The sequence below is a fragment of the Opisthocomus hoazin genome, chromosome 1 (assembly GCF_030867145.1).
Source record: "Opisthocomus hoazin isolate bOpiHoa1 chromosome 1, bOpiHoa1.hap1, whole genome shotgun sequence".
NCBI lineage: Eukaryota > Metazoa > Chordata > Aves > Opisthocomiformes > Opisthocomidae > Opisthocomus > Opisthocomus hoazin.
The window spans coordinates 3,440,795-3,463,689 of NC_134414.1; the positions used below are offsets into that span (position 1 = coordinate 3,440,795).

General features: G+C 45.2%; 1 protein-coding gene across 1 annotated transcript in view; it reads right to left on the reverse strand.

Annotated features, from left to right (window-relative positions):
* Nucleotides 1–22,895, reverse strand: part of PGM2L1 (phosphoglucomutase 2 like 1) — a 50,237-nt gene that overhangs the window by 21,705 nt on the left and 5,637 nt on the right. Inside the window, exons 2-3 of the mRNA XM_075414695.1 lie at nucleotides 10,767–10,934; nucleotides 2,703–2,809 (exon numbers count right to left, since the gene is read on the reverse strand). Coding sequence (XP_075270810.1) covers nucleotides 2,703–2,809; nucleotides 10,767–10,934 — 275 coding nt within the window. The remainder of the gene's footprint in view (nucleotides 1–2,702; nucleotides 2,810–10,766; nucleotides 10,935–22,895) is intronic.

The window sequence follows — 22,895 nt, forward strand, 5'->3', positions numbered from 1 at the left end:
TCATTTCACTTGTTTCTTAAATCTCTCTACTGTTTTTTGGCTTACACCAAGAGTGGTATCCTACAGTTTGCAGTCAATGCAATTCAGTTTTCAGGCTGTAGAATCTGAGATAACACTTTTATTTGTGGTTTGAAGAGCACAAGGCACTTCAGTCAATAACCAAGTAAACAAACCAGTGATATCAAAAACAAAGATACAGAACCTACTGGTGTGACGCTTGTCCTTCATTCAAGGACAGAACCAATCTCCCAGAAAGTTTAAAGTGCCAGACGTCTGGCACAGCAGGTTTGGAAAAGGATTCAGTACCCTACACAGCAAAGCTTGTTTGCCAGCCTCGTTCAGCAGCTTCAGTCAATATAACAGAATGGTTTAGGTTGGAAGGGACCTTACAGATCACCTAGTTCCACCTGCCCTGCCATGAGCAGGGACATCTTCCAGCTGATCAGGTTGCTCAGAGCCCCGTCCAACCTGATGGGGCATCGACCACCTCTCTGGGCAACCTGGGCCAGGGCCTCACCACCCTCAGCATAAATAATTTCTTCCTTATATCCAGTCTAAATCTCCCCTCTTTTAGTTCAAAACCATTTCCCTTGTCCTATCACAACAGGCTCTGCTAAGAAGTTTGTCGCCGTCTCTCTTACAAGCACTCTTCAGGTCCTGGAAGGCCGCAATATGGTCTCCCTGGTGCCTTCTCTTCTCCAGGCTGAACAACCCAAGCTCTCTCAATACCTATTCCTAAAATACACATCTGCAAATCAAGCACACTCTTATTCTAGAAAGTTTACAAATGGTAACAGCACCCGTCACTGTTTTAAACCTTGTCTTTATAACAAACTTATCCTCTTAAGCAGCAGGGAAATTCACTCTCTTTCAGGTAACTGTTTGATATGAAACTGTTCTTTTCAAGTCAGGTACAGCTCAGCAGTTAATGGGAAGTCTCAGAGTCAAAAGAGATGAGAGATTTATGATCTCCTCATTTATGAGATGAGTTTAAGTTTGCTTTGCTCACTTGCTTTTATAGACCAGCATTAATGCTTGCTTCCTTACCTCCCTGTAGTCTAACTTGCAGTTACTCAGAATTTCACTGTAGCTCCTATCAAATGTAACCTGAATCCACTTAAAAGAGTTTGGGAGCTCAGCTTGTAGTTGAAGTTACTGAAGTTTTGCTTCTGTATCACAACAGTTTGTCAAATTCATTATGGGACACAGCCGAAGGGTCTGCCATCTCCCTCAGCACTGGAACCGATGCAAAGAAAGGGGTGCTCCTGCTCACACAGTGCTGGAAAAGCACGCTGATCCAATCGAAAACACTATTTTAAGGAGGTTCAATTTGATTTTAGTACTACTGTAACTGTGCATCATCCCAAGGGGACAAAAGAAACACGTAGTTGAGAATGGATTTGCTCCTTTGACATGTCAAACACGACGACTGCGCTGCCATCAAGTCTGAATTCCAAGCTTTGTGTGGCTGAAAAGGAATGGTTTTCTTACCCTTCCACATTAAGCTGCGCATAACCCAGAAAATTTGGTTAATAGCCTTGCAAACACAGTGTAACAGATGAATTTAAAACCATTACGCCAAAGCCTGGTGGATAACGTGCCACAGGTATCTGAGGACCAGACAGGAAGGTGTGGAGAGGCAGACCTCAGGGGAACAGAGAAACTCTCCGAAGTCACTAGATTCTGTGCTCTATCATACCAAGAACTTTTACATCCACAGAATATTCAACGATGACAAAAAGTGAAAAAAAAAGAAAAATTAACTACATTAGTTACAACAATTAACTACAATAACTACATTAACTACAACAATTAACTACTCCTTCACCAAATAATAATTAGCTACTGGGTTGGCTTTTTTGTAAAGCACGCCATTACAACATGTGTTTTGCTCCCCGACTGACAAGGGATTAGGATTCCTTATAGAATTTAGAAAGCAGTCCTTTTACAGATCCTCTCTCCCCTTTCCTTGCAAAAAAGCACAATTTGGCATCACTGGAAGTTTCCATTTTAAGCATTCAAGGTAAAATATTCATAGAATCATAGAATGGTTTGGGTTGGAAGGGACCTTAAAGATCATCTGGTTCCAACCCCCCTGCCATCAGCAGGGACATCTTCCACCAGACCAGGTTGCTCAGAGCTCCATCCAACCTGGCCTTGAGCACTGCCAGGGAGGGGGCAGCCACAGCTTCTCTGGAGGTTTCACCACCCTCATGGGGAAGAATTCCCAATGTGGAAACACCCTGAGATCGCAGACTAGCATAAGCGTACCACAATACTGGGTAGCCTACAGGTAGAACTCTTCTCCCCTAAGCATGCTTCGTATTAGATGTGGAGCACAAAAGAATGACAGGGTTAACAGTGCATTAACGTTTAGTGATTTCAAGCTACATGTTAGTATTCTGAATTTACCTTCACATTCAAATTTCTCTCCGGACATATCAACTTCTCAATGTCTGCCTAATGTTCTTGTGCATTTAGACTGTAAACTCTTTGGTGAAGCGACTAGCCTTAGATTCCACATTTGCTGGCAATTGGTATCATAAAGGCTTTAGTCCATGCCTCTCTTCATTACTATTTAAACAGGCTAAGGGAGGGGAAAGAGCGTGCACAGCTCATGACAAAAAATATTCTGATAGAATGGAATGCATTTAAAGCCACAATTTAAGGTCTAGTCTTGCAAATGTAATCAATACTCATACTTCTTACTGCTGCAGTTGCTGGTCACCTGACCTCGTGTGTCATATCCAACAACAAAGCCTCTCTGCTTAAAGTCTGAAAAACACCTCTCAAGATACTTGTAGATCCCCTGGAAAGAAAAAGGAAAAAAAAAAGTAGGGAAGAATTAGCTCTAGTGCAGCACACACAAATAGAAACATTAAAATTATAATCACATAGGATATATAATGTCAGCAGGCAAAATCCAGCTCAGCAAAAACATCAATAATGATCTTCACAAAAGCAGCATATTCATTCTCCCCCAAAGCGTTCAAGCAAAGAAAGAAAGCAAACAGAGAAACACTTGTGGGAAATAAAAGCAATCCAACAGTAAGTGACCAAACAGCATAAACAGAAAGCTGGAGCCAGCAAAATCCTCAAGCAGCAAACGCTTGTTTTCAATGGCAATGTGCTTTAACATATTCAAACCATCTTCTTAAAGATCCAGCTGAGGAAAATCTGGTTTTTTGGAAGCCCGTCCACTCAAGCAGTATCAGGCTAGTGCTAGTCAGGGCTAGTCTTTATCCTGGTGTTCACAGTACCAGTCAGACACCTTTTCAGCGCTGCTTCCGAAGTATTAGTTCTAAATTTGAATTAAAAGCATGTTTCATCCTTACCCGCCTGTTCAAGTTCATTAGTGACCTCCTCCAGGTGGACAGATTAAAGTCCTCCATTTATACATTACACAGATACAATAGCACAAATACAAGCTGTCTTCTGTACATCAAGGCAGAACATTTGCAATGGCAAGATGTCAGAGCATTTGCAATGGCAAGATGTCCCCATGCCGGGAGAAGAAAGGGGAGCAGCTGACGTGAGGAAATTCTTAAAACTCATTGGGGATGAGGAGAAAACATACACAGGAGCAAAGCACACAGCCTCTCAGCCAGCCACCCCTTCTTTTCAAAACAGGAGGAGACGGGTGCTCTTTGAAAGAGTGCATCACATCATGTTGCAGCCTCCCCTTCCCTAGGGCCTTCACGTCCATCCACTTCCCAGACAGAATCTCTCTGGAGATCCATCCCAGAAACAACCCAGGATGGATCAGCAGTTTTAGACAAAAAGGCAGAAGCGCAGTTATTCACAGCATTTTCCACAGGCTACCGTTCACTACCATCAGAAAGCAGCCTTCTCCAACACAAACACATCACTGTGAACTTACAATAGCCAAGCTTATGCTAAAAGTCTACCTCTTACAAGGGCACAAGCTTCCTCTTGATAGAAGGGGTGTGGGTGTTTTGTACTAAGCAGATCTTTTACTCCAATATTAAGTGCAATTCTTTGCAATGTGCTTAACTGGATCTGACTCACTGTCACCAACAAGCAATCTCTCAACTGGAAAGCTAGCCTGACTCCTGCCCATGAAATTCAGTTGGGCTCTATTTTTTTTAACAGTTCTTGCCCTATCCACCAAAGAACATGCTTCAAACATGAACAAATGGACATTGGCATCTCCTTGAAGAACCATTTCAGCCACAGATGTAGTGTTTCCATAGAAGGATTCACAGAGAGAGAAAAAAACACTAAAGTAAATAAAATCTCTGAATACTGACGGAAGTGGAAGCTGTGCCATGGCGTGATCACCAGCTGAAGTCACCTCCACACTGAGCACAAACATGTTCACACCGCCCTGATGACTCCTCAAGAACTTTCATTCACAGTTGTAAAGCAATACGAGACAGAGGAATGGGAAAAGCTTGTTCAAGTTTGACTTGAACACACTGACTAACATTTAAAGGGATGAACAACTCAAGTCAGGTACAGCTGACTTACAGTAAGATTCCTTATCAGTAAGACAAAAATAAGATTCCTTATCAATAGATCCTTATTTAGGCTAGTAGTATCTTGAGATCAGAAGACACTGAAGAGTTTTACCTGCACTAGTTCCTCAAACATCAAGAAACTGCACAAGGAGGAAAAAAAGGTTTACAGAAGAAGCAGGACCCTATTGGACAGGCTGGTACTAGTTAGAAGGAGAAAACAGGGGCATATAAACTTTGTCAGAAGCAGCACGAATCAAGGTAAGTTCAGACAGAAGAACTAACACTCCCGTCCACATAAGAAAGTCGATACATTACAGAATCACAAAGCACTCTTTACAAATGTAGAAGTGTTACACAGCACCTGTTTCACACCAGCCACCGAGGAGCTCTCCCTCGACAGCAGAGGCGTCCCTGGAATGTTCTGACAACCCTTGCACCTCTAGGATTCTGCACATCAAATTTCTTCCTCACCCCCTACTTCCCAGTGACAACCATCATAGCTGCATTGGCTTTTTGGCTCTAGTGCCCACACCCTTAAACAGCTCCCAGCTTTCCATTCCCTCCATCCCTCAAACACAGAAGAACCAATTTATTTTTGTTGCAAAGTAAAGGCCTATATTGATTTTTTTCGTAGGTTTGATCTTCTGTACTTTCTCCTCAGCACCTCATCCCAGCTATTTCTGCCTGAGCATTTTTGGCAGCTACTGGGCACCACTAAAATTTAAGTAACACTCTCCTCAAGGGGGAGGCGAGATTTTTCCTAGGACACCCCCTTAAATGAGCTACTCTGACAGAGATCAGTGATTTCATATGAATAAAAATAGGAATGTCTTTACCTTTTGCCATGGAGAAGGTTTGCTTAAGATTAGGACAATGCGATATGCAGTAGGAGAACAAGATACCTTAAGCTTAGCCAAATATCCCATAGCTGAAATCAGTCCAGCCCTACTGGGTGTGTTTACTAGCCAAATGCCTTTATTAAAGCTGCAGGAAACAAAAATAAATTAAAAAAATGACACTGAGCGGAAGTGAATGCAGAGTCTCTCAACTATCTGACCCCTCTACTCGAGTTCACACCGACTTTCTTCCAGGTGTCACCCTCCCTTTCTCAGAGAGCAGTCAGTAACTCCAACACCTCTTCAGATACGGCATTTCTTTAATAAGTTTCTCAAGTTACAGAATTCTTACCTCCTTTATGCAAGACTCAGGGTTTGATGGTGTCCCCAACTATTTTCTCCTGGGATAGCTACTGCTTCTAAATTGAAGCTATGGAAGTCAACACCTTGCCATTACATATTCAGTGATAATGAATAAATTATTTGGGAGTGTCAGCATACAAACATGTAACTGCCTCAGTGGATCTAAAACAAAATTCTCTTTAGGTGCACTGAAGTATGACAAATATTTATACCACTGCACAGTTCAGGCGATTTCCCTACATAAAATTCAGGGATGAATCTGGTCTGCTCCTACTGCTGTGTTTGAAATAATCCTCTGATGTGTCCAGTCCCTTACAATCAACTTCAAAACAGCAGTGGGGGAAGGGATGGTATCAAGAATGGGGGCTAACCTGATGGAGAGCAGCTCTGTGGACAGGGACCTGGGAGTGCTGGGGGACAAGGTGACCATGAGCCAGCAGCATGCCCTGGTTGCCAAGAAGGGCAGTAGCATCCTGGGATGCATTAGGAGGAGTGTAGCCAGAAGGTCGAGGGAGGTTCTCCTTTCCCTCTGCTCTGCCCTGGTGAGGCCCCATCTGCAGTGCTGTGTCCAGTGCTGGGCTCCCCAGTTCAAGAAAGATGAGGAGCTACTGGAGAGAGTCCAGTGCAGGGCTACGAGGATGAGGAGGGGACTGGAGCATCTCTGCTATGAGGAGAGGCTGAGGGAGCTGGGCTTGTTCAGCCTGGAGAAGAGAAGGCTGAGAGGGGACCTTAGAAATGCCGATAAATATCTTCAGGGTGGGTGTCAGGAGGACGGGGCCAGACTCTTTTCAGTGGTGCCCAGCGACAGGACAAGGGGCAACGGGCACAAACTGAAGCAGAGGAAGTTTGAGGGTGATGGAGCCCTGGCCCAGGCTGCCCAGAGGAGCTGTGGAGTCTCCTTCTCTGGAGATATTCCAGCCCCACCTGGACAAGGTCCTGTGCAGCCTGCTCTGGGTGACCCTGCTTCAGCAGAGGGGTTGGACTAGATGACCCACAGAGGTCCCTTCCAACCCCTAACATTCTGTGAAATCAAGAGAGTTAGTAACAGCTTTATGAAGTCCAGTATTTAAATCTTTCAACTATTATCTTTAGCTTTGCTTGTATAGCAACAGGAATCTCCTAGCAATGATGCAATGACAACTGGTGTTAGATGCCCCATGCCTGGAAACATTCGAGGTGTTGTCATTGTGGAGGTCAGTGATGGGTTAACTTGCCTATTAACAAAAACAACTGGTTCAATGGGACAGAAGTAGTACTTGAGCAGGGAAATAAATCTAGGCTTCATGCCTAGGTTCCATAGCTACAATCTTCAGAAGCATCAAAAGCAACTTCTGGATATTCTGTACCCTTCTGGATCTGAAGAACACAGCATGCGCTTAAGCACGCAACTTCACTAAGCTTTATTTTAATTGAAGGAAATATTTTAATTACACTGAAGTCTACTTTTCTGAATGGCCATTCATCCCTGCAGCAGGTAAGGAGAAGCACAGAGACACAGCGTTGCCCATTTTCAGATCAGGTTGAGCGAAACTGTTAATGTCCTTATCTTCTGAAACAAGAGTACTCAAAGAGATTAAATCTGATGCAGTTTACTTCAGAAACAAGTATTAATCGACTTCACAGAGACTTCTTTTTCTAACTTGATACACAGATTTAACAAACAGCTAAAAATAGAAGCGCCACAGAGGGAGCAAATGAATACAACCCAGTTTGTTACTCTCAGAAACCAGTAACGCCCATGAAACTGAACTTGCAAACACATTCCCTGCTGACCAAAACGAAACTTTTCACTTTCTGCCAAGCATGCGTATCAGTCAGCGCTCAGTCACGCTTTCACGAGACGGGAAACACAACGGCAGCATGCAACTCTCACGCACCGGGAGCGTGAGCAACTCCAAATTCAACAGGCTGCAAAGGCCAAAAAGTAAAGCAACTGTTACCAACTTCCTCTGCATTTCCAAAATGTTTACTCTGCTTCAAAGAAAACTGGACTTGTTTGAAGCAGCTTTACTACTCTCAACAATTCCACCACTGGCAACAAACTACTAGTTTTTAAACTATTTTTTTTTTAATCTCTTCAGCTCATTCCCACTGGATCAGTACATCAGTAAGTTTTGTTCATGCCATGACAGTATTTGTAGCAGATGAGTTTGACATACTTACACTAGTAAGGCTAGAATTAAAGGAAGCATCTTTCTAAGATGTGTCCACTTCAGAGGTTAGAAACTCAAAGAAAACTTTCTGTTAGACCCCAGACAAAACTAAACAGAAAAAATGGGTCAGATATAAGACCAGGTTTCAAGCTCTATCAATAAGCTCCAACATGCTACTTCTATTATTTTCAAAGCCTGTACAAACAGCTACTGGAATTTGGTTTCACCGCAAGAGCCTGGGCTCCAGTTGTACAAGTCAGACACCAGCAGTATGTCAAACTGCGTAATAAAGTCGCCGCTGTTCTAAGTTTTAAGCACACCACTTCGCCCTGAGCCAAAAGAAAACAAGTTCTTTCAGTCATGTCGACTGAGAGACGTCTATCAGAGCATTAAAACATTATAAAATGGTCGTCTCTGCAGTTAAGTACACAGTATTAAATCAGAGATTTTATCAACCCTTTGTAAATCACGGAATCATTAAGGTTGGAAAAGACCTCTGAGATCATGAAGTCCAGCCATCCATCCAACCCCACCATGCCTGCTCAACCATGTCCCCAAGGGCCACATCCACACGGTTTTTGAACCCCTCCAGGGATGGGGACTCCACCACTGCCCTGGGCAGCCTGGGCCAATGCCTGACCACTCTTGCAGGAAAGAAATTTTTCCCAATATCCAGTCTGAACCTCCCCTAACATATCTTGAGGCCACTGGCTCTCATCCTATCGCTTGTTACTTGGTAGTATATTTGATATACGCAGTCCAAACCCATTTGTATTTTGTATTTTCATAAGGAAAGGAAATACGAAACATCCATTTTCTGACTCATGCTATCTGTTTTCAGAAGGACTCAACACTTCTCTTTCTTTGCCTCCCACTATCTTCACCGGGGTGAGAGAAAGCTATATTCTGCAGATTAAAAATCCAACTGCTTTTTGCTTCATATTTACCATAATAAAGTATGCGCAAGAATGAGCATCAAAGACAGGAACAGTAGTTTAACAGGACTACAACCCTAGATAAATCAATGTTCAAGTTCAGACTCTTCTTTCACATGCTCAAGTCTCAGTAATATCAGATCAATTTCAAATGTACTCTGAATTAATTTCTTACCAGGTTTAGTTGTGAAGATTAGGTATTTAATCTACTGTTTTGGGGGACAATTCATAGAGGAACACACCAGCTGAAAGGCACCCTGGTACTGTACAATAAGCAAATTTAAGAACAAATCCACAATGAGACATCAACCTAGAAAAGGAGCATGGAGCACTTCGATCAAAAACTAAATCAACATCAACTGTTCCTCCTCAAGGTGTTTATCAAGAAGGTGGGGAAAGAAATGAGACAACAGGGGACGAAGTTCTTTAAGAAAGATTGTAACATCTGCCCTTGAAAAAAACAGCACTTCAAAGCAAAGCAGAGATGATTAAGCCTTTTATTACTCAATAAATTGATTTATTTGGACAATGAACACACATACAACTCCTTAACATTGCTTGAAAGAGAAGCAGGGAGGGAAACGCAGAAGAGTCTGATCATCTTCCAGCCCTCTTCTGGCACGCAAGGCCAAAATCAGAGGAAAAAAGAAAGGTAAAAGATATTGAAGAAACAAGTCCAGAAAATTGTATTTCTGGTTGTTAACCAACTTAAACAGCTAGTCTAAAGAACCTAAAACATGGTTCAACCACAAGATGTGTCAGAAGTGAGGAGCCTTTGCCACCACTCCTCCCCACCACAGCACTGATACCCTCCACGACTCCACGGCAGCCTCTACCCAGCTCCTCAACTCCACGTACCAGCTCTTGTGTCCTTCTAAACACGCATCCAGCACCACCACCAAGCGGAGCCTGATCTCTGGCAGAGGAGCAGGAAATTAGGACTAAAGCTTCCCTGGCCCAAAATTCACCCCGCACGCACACGCATCCAATTAGACCCCTTCCAACAGCTCTAACACACAATTATCAGAATCGCAGTCAACAGCTGCGTCTGAGTTTCAACATCTCCTGTCTACAGTCAGATCAAGAAGTCCATCCCAAAACACTCTACTCCAAACTTCGAAGAACTCAAAAAGATCAACATCTCTTTACAGTAATTTCTTAGCAAATAATTCTGTAATGATACCTCTAACCCAAATACACAAATATTAAATCCTAGATAAACCATGAATCATGGACCTCTCCAATACAGTATGTAATGTAAGATTTGCAGTTCGAGTGTTTAGGCTCGTATCTCAAATTATTTTCTTGCATCTACTTAAAAAAAATGCCCAGACCTACAGCAGTGCCAGTGCACTCAACCACAGCACTTTCTCAAACTATTCAATCCAGTTGTAGGTAACATAACCAGCACTACTGGCAGGATTCCCCAGAAGTTAAAACAATTTACAATACAGATGTTCTTCACAGTCAGCCTACATGTGCTTTTTCATCTTACTTCCTGTTCATTTTCTTAGTAAAACCTGCTATTTTGTCCAATTCTTCACAATTTTGGATAAAAATGGAAGAAAAGTATTGTTTGGTTGGGAGTGGGTTTGCTTTTTGGGTTTTCTTTGGCTTTTTTTGTTTAGTTTTTGACAAATTCTGAAAGTTTTTATGAAAGCTAATGACTACCAACTTTAGAGCACTATATATAGTATAAGATATTATATATATAAGGTATATTATAGGTCTATGATCATAATAGTTGTAAGTATATAATAAGACTTTAACTACCTGCCAAATTTCAGTGGAAGCAACTATATTCTGCCTCCTAGGATGCCCAGTTAAACCTGTTCAAGCTCCTTTATTTTCTTCCAACACTGAACATTTCATGCTATCACTCTACTGTTGAAAGCCTTCTGTGTTTCACCCTCCACTTGTATTTCAGTGGTTTACTGTACGATCCAAACATTTACTGTGAACCCATTCAGTCCTCTCCTGTACAACTGCTCAGCTTACCTGTGTTGACTGGATCACCGTCAGATCATTGATGTAGCAAAAGCCTGCTCCCATGGCAGAGCGAAGCCCGGCAGTCCCGAAGGTCAGCCTGCAGCAGAGACGATCCCGTAATTCTTTATGCTTTCCGTTCTGTAACAAGCTTTCAATCTGTTCTTTCGTTTTTTGGTTCTGCAAAAGAAGATTAAGGTCTTCATTTAGTTCTTGAAATTAGGATTTGAACTATATGCTCGTTGTTTTTCAGTGATTCCTAGTTCTGCAGTGCAACAAGTTCTTCCTATCCTATAAAATGCCTGTCTACACAAATCAGCCTTCATTGTAACTCTTATTTCTATCATTCTCCTTTCTGCATCATCCTTATTTATAAAAGATTCCAGAACTCTTGCTGCCGATGTGTTTGCCTAGTCATGAACACGCTTTCCAGCTACAGGCAGCCTGGAAGTGAGGAGCACAGACTTCAGAACAGGTTTTTCCAAGGCAGGCAGCCTTGGAAAATGTTAATTCTTGATCTGTGCTGTTGGAAGACAGACAAAAATCCTAACTTCAAAGCAGTATTTCCTTCCTCCCCATCCGCAGGAAAGGTCTGTAAACAGGCACAGTAAAATAAAGCTGACACTGTAAACCCAAATATAAATCTTTTCAAGTTACATGAATCGTCACTGAGGCAGGCACAAGAGAGTCAAAGCCCCCGTTTATCACAAGCTGTCAAACAAAGATGGGTATTTCTCTCCGAGAAAACCCCAGCTGTTTCTGGCACTTTCCCTGCTCAGCACATACACTGGATATAAAGGGGTTAAAAAAAAAGTGCTCGTCCTGAAGGTGTCACATGCATCACTGTAAAAGCCACTTTCACTACTCTACAAACTTAGATTTTCAACTTTATTTAGGAGGGTCTCATATGTCAGTAAAATACAGAGAATTAAAAACAAAACTTTTCCAATTACTTCCAAGTTCAGAGAGAATGCATTTTACACACAGTACGCGACACAGCCACTACAGAAAGAATTCTCCAAAGAAGCCACTGGATATACCTTTCTGAAGATAAAAAAAGAAATATTCAAATATTGACAGTCTTATGGTTCATACCATAGCCATTCTCCCTTTCTGGTACCATCATTAGGTGACAGTTACACCACTTCACCTACCCTTGCACAGCTCATTGCAACCGAAAGCTCCCTGCGGTGACATGCTGATGTTGGCACAGTGTGTACGGCAGCGGGGACTCGCTTGTCGGCCGCTCTGCGGTCACCTGAAAGAGGCCACAGCAGCTCCCAGCAAAGGGCCGGCCAGCCCAGCACCCTGACGGCAACTGTCAGCCGATGCCCAGAAAAAAGCCCAAGAACTGTGCAATCACGGCAGGAATCTGGACAAAGGTGCAAGGGCGATCTCGGCGTTTCCTACGTGGGGAGCTCCCGATCTGCACAGGAGGGCTCTCTGTACCAACAAAAGGGACATGAACACCAGACAGGTCAGAGCATTCTTAAAAATGTTGTTACCCCATGCCTTTATCACTGAAACACACGACTAAAATGAGCAGGCACCTGACAAGGAAAAAGTTTGGCTAAATAGAACAGTAGCAAGCAACTCTTCTGACCCAAAACCCACTTCATTCTGAAAAGAGTCATTGCATTTATGAAAAAGTATAAGTGTTCGCCATTTCCATGTATAGAGATCGCATTTACTGCCATTCCTTGTCCAATTGAGGGATTATACACATCTCAAAGACTTCATTTGAGTTTTTACCTTAAGATAGGAAATGCTACAGTCCTATGAATGTTTTTAAGTCAATCCTGTGCAGCACACAGTACATTACATAGCAGGGTGGGTAAGAGATGCCGATTACTGAAATCCGTTCATTCAGTATTTTCCTAAGATTGCATCACTGTCAAAGCTATGAACTTCAGAGTGTACAAAACACACTATTTGTTCTTCACAGGTATTCAGCACCCTCAACTAATACTGAGGCTAGAAAACAATGGGACAAAATATGGAAGCTTTAATATTAATAGGGCTCCAAAGACGATGAGGAAACTGGAGCATCTCTCCTACGAGGAGAGGCTGAGGGAGCTGGGCTTGTTCAGCCTGGAGAAGAGAAGGCTGAGAGGGGACCTTAGAAATGCCTCTAAATATCTGCAGGGTGGGGGTCAGGAGGATGGGGCCAGACTCTTTCCAGTGGTGCCCAGCGACAGGACAAGGGGCAACGGGCACAAACTGAAGCCGAGGAAGTTCAGTCTGAACAGGAGGAAGAACTTGTTCCCTCTGAGGGTGATGGAGCACTGGAACAGGCTGCCCAGAGGGGCTGTGGAGTCTCCTTCTCTGCAGATATTCCAACCCCGGCTGGCCGCGGTGCTGTGCAGCCTGCTCTGGGTGACCCTGCTTGGGCAGGGGGTTGGGCTGGGGGATCCCCAGAGGGCCCTGCCAACCGCGAACATTCTGTGATTAAATTACCCATTATGATTAGAATTAGACAGTCATGGTAATACCAACCACACTATCCTGGACATGCCTGGAGAGACCTGCGAGGAAGCGAGAGAAGGCGAGTCCAGTCTGACAAAGAAAAACAATGACAGAAGAGCTTCGCTTTCTGCCCTTTTACAACATGGACTAAGAGGGAGCAATTCACCCATAAGATGCTGTGTTGAAAGAAGTGGATGAGTAAGTACCCATACTTTGTAACACAGGGATTTTGAAGGCTTTGTAAATTCATTTGGTCATCAAGCAAATTCAGCCTGTCTACTGACATCCCGTTTGAACAGGACACTTCACAGCTGTAATGAAGACAGCACAAGCCAGCCAGGCTTGCCAACACCACAGTGTAGAAGGCAAATGATACACAGCTGTAAGAAGTAGTTACTCCAGCTGTGTGACAGCACAGCTCAGGCTGCACAAGCGCTTCTCTAAAACAGTGTTGCTTCAAGCAGGGTCCTAAGGAAGGGTTAAAAAAGGCTAATGGAATCTGAAAGGCAAGGGTGAAGCACCCCTGACATTTAAAATAGAGGTCAGCCAGCTTCAGCTTCCGCACTGCCTGCCACAAGGCAGCCTCTGCAGCATGGGGAAACCAGCTCTGCACAGAGGGAGGTTCTTTGCAAGGATACGAAAAATGCAGATAAAAGCACAGTGATGTGAGCTGCAAGAACTTTCACTATGGAAAAAATATTCCATAAAATTCGTTCAAAATCTGAAGCTATTTCCATTGCTTGGCAACAGATCTTCAACACTAGCAGGATGAGACATGTGAATTTAAAATAAATTTTAACCTCTTTGTGCCTTAAAACAAAAACGCAAGCCATTATTGCTCAGGCTCTCCGATGGCTCTGCAACCAGAGAGAGCCATGAGTCACAACCCAGCTCAAAAAAAAAGGCCTAAGAACAAAACAAAAAACAATGGGGCACAACAGATATTAAATCCCAGAAGCGAAAGCTTCTCTTTGAGCTGTTCATAGGCAGTCAACCAGAAAACAAATGACTAATCCGAAAAGAGACTCAGGCCAGAGTACATTAAAACCTCATTTCATACTACCATAATTCAATACCTAGCTTCACTTTAAAACAAGATTATTTAATCACACAGCAACTTTAATAGTTTTTTAGGATACGCTGTATTGCTTGCCTGCAAGAACAGAATAACATGTAGTACACTACGGTTTACGGTCTGGAGTTTTGAAAAACTGAGGCAAGACTCTCCTGAAGCAACAGTTCAAACATTCCTTTTACAAACAGATTAACACGAATTTTTGACTAAGGCTACCTTAATTATTTCCTAGGGAGCAAAAGAGTCAGGCAAAATAGTGTCCAAATAACATTTTAATTTGCTCAGGTTGCTTTCATTTAGCTAAAATTTCCTGCAATCAGAAGACAAAAAAGGAAGAAAAAAAAGTTACATGCTAAAGAAGAAAATCTCAGAGCTTTCCATAGATGACCTGAAACTCCTGGGCAACAGAAAAAAAAGGAATTTTACAAGACTTGGTAGTAATTCACCTTTGGTGACGATCTGTCTCACGCTCTGGTTTATGGATCCAACAGCATTAGAAGACTGATCTCAGGACAGCTGTTACCACCACCATCTGTGGCACAGTCCTTACCGCTTTTGACTGTTTCCTGCTTTTCAGTTTTAATCCGAGATGGAATTTCAAAGCTTATGGACAAATTTAGCTTCTTGCAACATACTGCTTGGGTAGGAACACCATTTACCATACTGAGAATTTCAAAAGGCACTGCTGTCAGGTGGGGCTAAAAGATAATGATAGCTTCCACAGCTGAAGTTTAACCCTATTGCAAATTCTCAAAAAAAAAAAAAAAAAAAAATTATTGCTGTTTTACTTCACAGTTACAAAATAAAGTAATACATCTGAAAACTTCACAGTAGCTCTTATGAAGGTTCATTTTTCAAAGCAGAATAGTTGTGATGTTAAAACAGACAGACTTGAACATCACAGAACCACAAAATGGTCAGGGGTGGCAGGGCTCTCTGGGGATCCCCCAGTCCAACCCCCTGCCGAAGCAGGGTCACCCAGAGCAGGCTGCACAGCACCGCGTTCAGCCGGGGTTGGAATATCTCCAGAGAAGGAGACTCCACAGCTCTGGGCAGCCTGGGCCAGGGCTCCGTCACCCTCAGAGGGAAGAAGTTCTTCCTCAGCTTCAGCTGGAACTTCCTCGACTTCAGTTTGTGCCCATTGCCCCTTGTCCTGTCGCTGGGCACTACTGAAAAGAGCTTGGCCCCATCCTCCTGACATCCACCCTGAGAATATTTGTAAGTATGTATTAGGTCCCCTCTCAGCCTTCTCTTCTCCAGGCTGAACAAGCCCAGTTCCCTCAACCTCTCCTCGTAGGAGAGATGTTCCAGTCCCCTCAGCATCCTCACAGCCATCCTCTGGACTCTCTTCTCCAGTAGCTCCTCATCTTTCTTGAACTGGGGAGCCCAGAACTGGACACAGCACTGCAGATGGGGCCTCACCAGGGCAGAGCAGAAGGGAAGGAGAACCTCCCTCGACCTGCTGCCCACACTCCTCTGAATGCACCCCAGGATCCCATTGGCCTTCTTGGCAGCCAGGGCACGCTGCTGGCTCATGGTCACCCTGTCATCCCCCAGCACTCCCAGGTCCCTCTCCACAGGGCTGCTCTCCAGCAGGTCAGCCCCAGCCTGTCCTGGTGCATTAGAGACTGGGATTATGAAGAAGAAAGTGTAGTATGCCTTTATGCAAAGCCTATTTTCTGAAGTCATCAGTATCACTGCACAGCCACTCTCTCCATCAACACTAACTTCCCTGTCACATGAAGCAAGCAGCCCTAGGAGGGTACAGCCCATTAGCCAAGCTATGCAGCACGCCACTGCATTTCTAAGTTCCAAGGAAATATCATCAGTCCCACCTAGGGATGCAATTACACGATGCTGAGGCGAGAGGCTTACTAGCAGCTTTAAGTAGTTCACTGATGTATTAAAAAATAACTGTAACAGATCACTGCTTAGAAAATAATTTCTCAAGCTTCTGAAGCCAAGAAAGGCAGTGGCATGAAGCTAGCACCAAACTGAATTATGTTACAAACATGAAGTCAGACAACTGAAGTGCTCGCTCTTAACCATTGCCTGGATTAACACGTCAGTAAACTCCGTTATTCACATCGCAGAAGGCTAGAATAAGCAAAAGAAGTTCCTTAAGGATTATCAGCTGCAGCGTTTCGACATTATTTTTAATATCCTTAAAAAAGCCACAACACAAGTCTGCCTACGGCTTCCTGTCTTAAGCAGAAACAAACTAGGCTGTTTCATACAAAAACAGTCATTCCTTGGGACAACCAATGGCCTGAGATATCCTTGCGTCCCCAATGGCTTTAACAAAGCAACTCAAATTCCTCTCACAGATTCAGCGATTTGAAGAGCCCACAGAGTTCAGTGCTTCTTCTAAAGTCAAGGAGGATGTGGATGTCAACGACATAAAAATAGCATTTCTTTCAGTATCCACCAAAAATGTCAAGTCTCTGCACTGCTGGCCAACACAACTTTCTGGCAGAGCAGTCGAAGCACTCGCAGACAGCGGAGCCGCTCAGGGGTCAGGGTAGGGACCCCAGAAACTGTGTTCTAAGTTCCAAGGAAATATCATCAGTCCCACCAGGGACCCCAGAAACTGTGCCAGAAAGTACAGCATCGCTGTTGGAGGCACAGAGGGTGGGAGCCGAGGGCAAATGTGCTGCAGGGAGCTCGGTGCCTGCAGCCTGACCCCACCAACAGGACTTGTGGTCGTTCCTAGGGTCCCTCAGCCACTCCAGAAGCGCTGGTGACTCGTCCAGTAGGGATACCCCCAGGGGTTCTGGGGCTGACTGCCAGGTACTGGTTTCTCCTTCACTCCCCTGTGAAGCTGAGCAGGGAATAGCCCAGTAATCAGGCTGCAGTTGCCATCCCACACTACCAAGTGGTTAGCAAAAGGGGCAAAAAAAGAGGGTGAAGTCCATTTCAGTACCATGCTTTGGCAGGGTCTGCCTGCTGTGACAGGAACACGTGTGCACAGGTCTGAGCTCAGCACCAGGCACGATGTTTGGCAGAAGCAGCACCGACTCTCTGCAAAGAAGGGAGAGGTGGACCCTTCAAAGCCTCTGAGCCCCACACTGGCTTTCAGAGGATGACTTACAGGCAGAAGAAGCATCTGGCAGAGAGCAGATTCCTTCAAGCCCAAAAGGGACCAATCTCCCAAAGGCAAAGAGGGCAGAGAAGAAGGCAGCACTGCGGATGGAGGCAAGACCCACACACAGACCCACGTCCTACACAGGTGGAAAGACTCTGCTGCCAACCAAACAGCTTTCCATGCCTCTGACAAGCAGCCATCATGCCACAAGTCCCCTGCAGCCGCACACACACATATATATAGCTCAGGAGGCAGGACAAGGCAGCAATCAAGAAGCAACAGCTGCTGTGTCTCCTGCTCTGGGTGGGGAAGGGGTCCTGGTCACTGCCAGCAACGTGCAAGGAGGTGGCAGATAAGGTGACAGTGGCCAGGAGGGCCCTGGAAGGAGAGGCTTGTGCTACCTGAATTACACTGCTGGGGCCAGAGAAGGGACGGGGAAGGGAAGAGGTGTCTCTGGCTGGTGACTGGGCTGGAGCTGGGTTTCTGACTGTGGCTCTCCCCTTGGTCCAGCAGGGAGAGGGTAAGTGAGAAAAGCAGCAGCAGTTCCCTCAGTCTCACCTCGCAGGGCCAGTGCTCCAGCCTCCAACCATCTTCAGCCTCTCTGCTGAACTTGCACCAGTTTGTCCATATCTCTCGTGTACTGGGGGGCCCAAAACCAGATGCGGTATCTGAATACAGGCTGACAAGGGCTGGGTAAAGGGAGATAATTCCTTCCCCACAACATCCCAGGATGCTGTCAACCTCCTCAGCTGGCAGGGGAGGCCGCTGGCTCCTGTTCAGCACGCTGCCTTCAGAGACTCCCAGGGCCTTCTCAGCAGGGCCCAGCCCAGCCTGCATTGCAGCAGGGGGTTCCTCTTTCTCAAGCACAGCCTGTCCTCATTGAATTTAACTTAATATCCCTGCTGGTCCACTCCCCCAGCCTGTCTACTTCTCCCTATCAGCAGCTCTGCCCTCAACAGTCCGCTTCCCAGTCTGGCAGCGCCTACAAACGTGATGGGAGTGCCCTCAGAGACATTAATCTACCATTTTAAGATATAAAATTGTGAAGCATTCTTAATTTTTAAATAGCTTTGAGGCTTGCCATTTGATACGCGGGAAGCAAAGAGCAACCAGAGGTCAGGCAATGTTTTCCTATTCCATTCCAAGTAGACTCTACCAAGCACACTCAGCGAGGCCTCTCACTCTCACAGCGAGCGGGGTTTTGCATTACTAACAAGCTAGGAGGGGAGGGAATGAGAGAATGAGACTGTCAGAACCCCCCCTTCAGCACTTCAGATTCACTGCCAGAAAGAAATGGGAAGAAGAAACATTTCGGACAGACACAGACAGGCCACTGCGTGGGTAACAGTCTGAACATAGTTCTGCACTTACATGAGCACCAGAAAAAAATTTCTGCATTTTTTTTTCCTATAAAATTATTACATTAATATATATATACATGCAATCTGTAGGAAGCTAGTACTACTTCATCACAAAATGGTCTTTTTGCAAGTTACCCACGTTCTTTCTGACTGGTTTTCAACCAGAAACTTTACATAGCCTGAACTAGTGGTCCTGTGGCATTAAATTTTAAAGTGGTTATAATGGCTTTTAAGTAGAGGGAAGGAGATAAGCCTGGCAGGGATGCGAGACATAGCATAAACAGCACCTATGTATGAAAATTTACTACCAGAATCAGATACAGGACAAAACTGTGGGGTCATGCGCTGCAGCAGTCCAATATAGCAGCTGAGACTCTACAACATCAACACGTTTAAGAAAGCCCTGAGGTTTTGTTAAAAAAAAATACACATATTGTCTGCTGAATTCAGTGTTATGCTTCGGCATCTTCAGTTTTCCGTGTACTGCACAGCTGCCTACTGAGAATTACACTTTTTTTTTGTAGCTCATCAGGATACATAATCTGAAACAACTGGAGAATTAAAAGTACAAGGGCATTAGCAGAGTGTTTCTTACAGGTTCTTTCACTCCCAATCACGTTAATAATGTGCACTTACTGCCAGAGCTAGGTTTCAAAGCTAATATCCTGTCAAAATCAGTGGCAGTTTACAACTCTCACAGCAATCACTTTTTGTTTTGCAGACACTCTTTGCATATGTAGCCTGGAAGAAGGAAAAAAAGCTCTCAAACTTGCTTTGAATTCAGCAAATTTGACAGCCACAAATTAAGTGTATCAAGTTCAGCCAGACAGCCTTTGGGATTTAATCACCAATTGTTTCAAGCTTTTTTTCAACTGAAATCAGGGTCAGTCCCCACTATCCAAACACGCCAGAGCATCTATTTGTAGGAACGCCGATCAAAGAGAAACGGAACACTGTCCATGGCATAGCTTGTCACCTTACACACACAACTTTACACCAGCAGTGGCACTCACAGCAAGTTCTCATTTATAATTTCTCTTAGAAATTGTAGGTTCTCATTTCCCCTTGGTAAGCAAGAAATGTTTGTTTTCTAGTCAACAACCACACCAACATTTTTATATGAAAATCAGTGGGTAACTGCAGGCAAGCAGTTACTGCGGTGGCAGAGGGAAAAATGATGGTGGAACAAATCACAGCCGCAACATATCGCTGTAGGTGCTGTGCTTGAGAGGTAGAAGGTTCCCTGCAGAACATCCCCTGTCTCTGCCAACCCACTGGGAGTATATTTACACTGCGAGTTTGTCTTGTTCTGTTTTGTTCCTAAATCCTGGTGCCTCAGAGAGCCACGACACCTCCATAACAGTCAGCTGCTTCTGGTAGGGGGCCCAGAAGAGCAGAGAAAGCCAGGTTTAATCAACATTTTTAGGTAGAGCCTACATCCATTCTGCCTGTCTGCAGCGAGCTGTGGAATAGTTTCACTCCACGTACCAAAACCAGTCCTCCAATACTGTCCGCAAAGGCCCTACACCTCCTCCACATATCACACAACCCAGGTACACACGGCCCCAACCTTCACGCTACCTAAACCACCACCCCACCAGCACTCTCAACTAACAAGAGCAATGAGCTCCTGAGGCAGGGAGACTGCATGGACTGTACAAGACAGGCTTGGCCAAGCACTATGCAGTGTTAATAGTACCCATCCACCCTGGAGGGTACGAGGCCACAAGCAGCGTGACTACAGCCACACTGTACTGCGGAAAGCAGGCACAGACCGTGCCACTGACGTGCTACTTCCCTCCAAGGGGGACAGGCACATCATGCTGTCTTTTGAATGCTAAAACTTGGAAAACTGTATCTGCAAGGAAGCATTTGTAAAAAGCTTTGAACTAGGAATCCTCTGATTAGAGGCCCACAGTCACATTTCAGAAACACAGACGACACGAGACCAAACACTAACGGCAAGAGCAGCAGCAAATGCAGGTACAGCTCAACGTCCTTTAACTTCATTCTGTGGCTCAGCGTACAAAACAGGAAGAAGTCACAGGCAGAGCAGGTCACATCACTCCGTTGTTCAACAGTCCGAAGTAGTCCACAGCACACAGATTTCACTTGGTTCTCTGCTCCTCCTGAGGGCCACGGTAAGGTTGCATCCAGTAAACAAGAGAACATCTTTCCATTAGCATTCGTTACACTACTTCTATTTTTCTGGAAGATTTTGTATAGGTTTCATAAACAAGTTAAAGCAGATTTTTTTGTTTCACAGAACAGGACCTCCAAAGGCCATCTTTTCCAACCCCACTGCTCAAGCAGAGACACCAAGGGTTGGACTAGATGACCCACAGAGGTCCCTTCCAACCCCTACTATTCTGTGATTCTGTGAAGCGCCAGTTGCCCAGGGGCCTGACCAGACAGCTACCAAGTATCTCCACCGACGGAGACTCCACAACCTCCCTGGGCAACCTGTGCAAGTGCTCAGTCACCCTCACAGCAAAAAAGTGTTTTCTGGTGGTCAGAGGGTACCTCCTGTGTTTCATTTTGTGCCCATTTCTTCTGGCCCTGTCAGGTAAAGGGATTGTAATACTTTTGCAGTGAACCAAGGAGACAGAAGCCAATTCATGTATTTTGTTCCAATGTCTAACTGAAGTGTGCAGCACAGGACAGTCCCTGGCAAAATCTCTGGTTCATGTCAAGGAGAGAAAGCTGCGAGTCCTGTGGTTCACACCGAGACATCCTCAGTGCCGTCAGCAACTCATGGATGCGGCGTTTGGCACTGGACATGCCTTTGATCTTAAACATGTAAAATATTACCTCCAGTCAACTTGACAAGCAGAGTTTAGCCTTCAAACCCACAGATCTCAGCTGCACAAGTCTTGAAAACCAGGCAGTAGATAGGACCTGCTACTTTTAATTCGATTTTAACCTCTGCTGAGCTGCTGTTCTTTAAACTACTACTACAGCTACTTAGTTTCCCTCCCCAGCATTAACAGTCGTTAGTATTATTTTATTAATATTTGTTTCTTCTTGCTTGACTGGTCCGTGTCACAGTGATGCACCAGCCCTGGGGATGTCACGGCCACATCACAGCAGGCAGACCATTGGTGGTGGCCCATATCACAGGGGAGCTGGTGGCACAGCCCGGCCCAGATGTGCACACCAAGGGCTGTGCCAGGCAGGGCAGGGCAGCTGTTCCTCCTCTGTTGCTTGTCCTGCACATCACACCTGAACCCCCAGAGAGGAATGGGACCAGATCATAGCACGCTCCTGTCCTCTCCCTCCAGAGACAAGTATCCTGCCTGTATCCCACCACAGTCATGCAGGGACCTGGAAGCTCCTCATAGCCATGGGCAGAGGGAGCTCCCCATCCTTTTACTGCAGAGAGCCACGGGCTGGGCCCCACATGAGCTCCTGCCACCACCACTAGTGCTCCAGGGGCCAGAACACGCGGTGGTAGCTTACATCACTGGGCAGTGGGTGGCACAGTTAGCCCAGGAGGGAGACATGGCATGGACGACCTTAGCAGGAGGCTGGGAGAGCCCCAGGCAGGGAGGCAGGGGCTATCCGAGGGGACAGAAGGTGACTGCTTCGGTTGCTGATTCTCCCCTCTTTGACAGCTGCAGCCCCGGATACACACATCACCAGGCTACAGTCTCCACTACTCAGCCAGAGAGCACTGCACCTTCCTGCAAGGGCACTGACCTGAGGATAAGGGAACACACAGCCCCTGCCTGTACTGCATCACAGACCTACGGGCAGCTGGAAGCTCCCCACAGCTAAGGACAAATGGATTTCTGGACCACCTTCCATCTCCACACCCCATTACAGTCCTGCAGGCAGCTGGACACTCATCACAGTCTTGGACAAAGGCAGCAATGCACCACAAGCCATCTCCATACCCCATCATGGACCCACATGCAGCTGGAAGCTCCTCACAGCAAATGACAAAGACAGCACTGCACCACTCACCTTCTCCATACCCCACCACGTGCCTACAGGCAGCTGGAAGCTCCCCACAGCCAAGGACAATGGCATCTCCGCACTATTCATCTTCTCCATACCCCACCATGTGCCCACAGGCAGCTGGAAGCTCTCTGCAGCCAAGGACACAGGGATCTCCACACCACCCACCACCTCTGTATTCCACTACCTCCGGA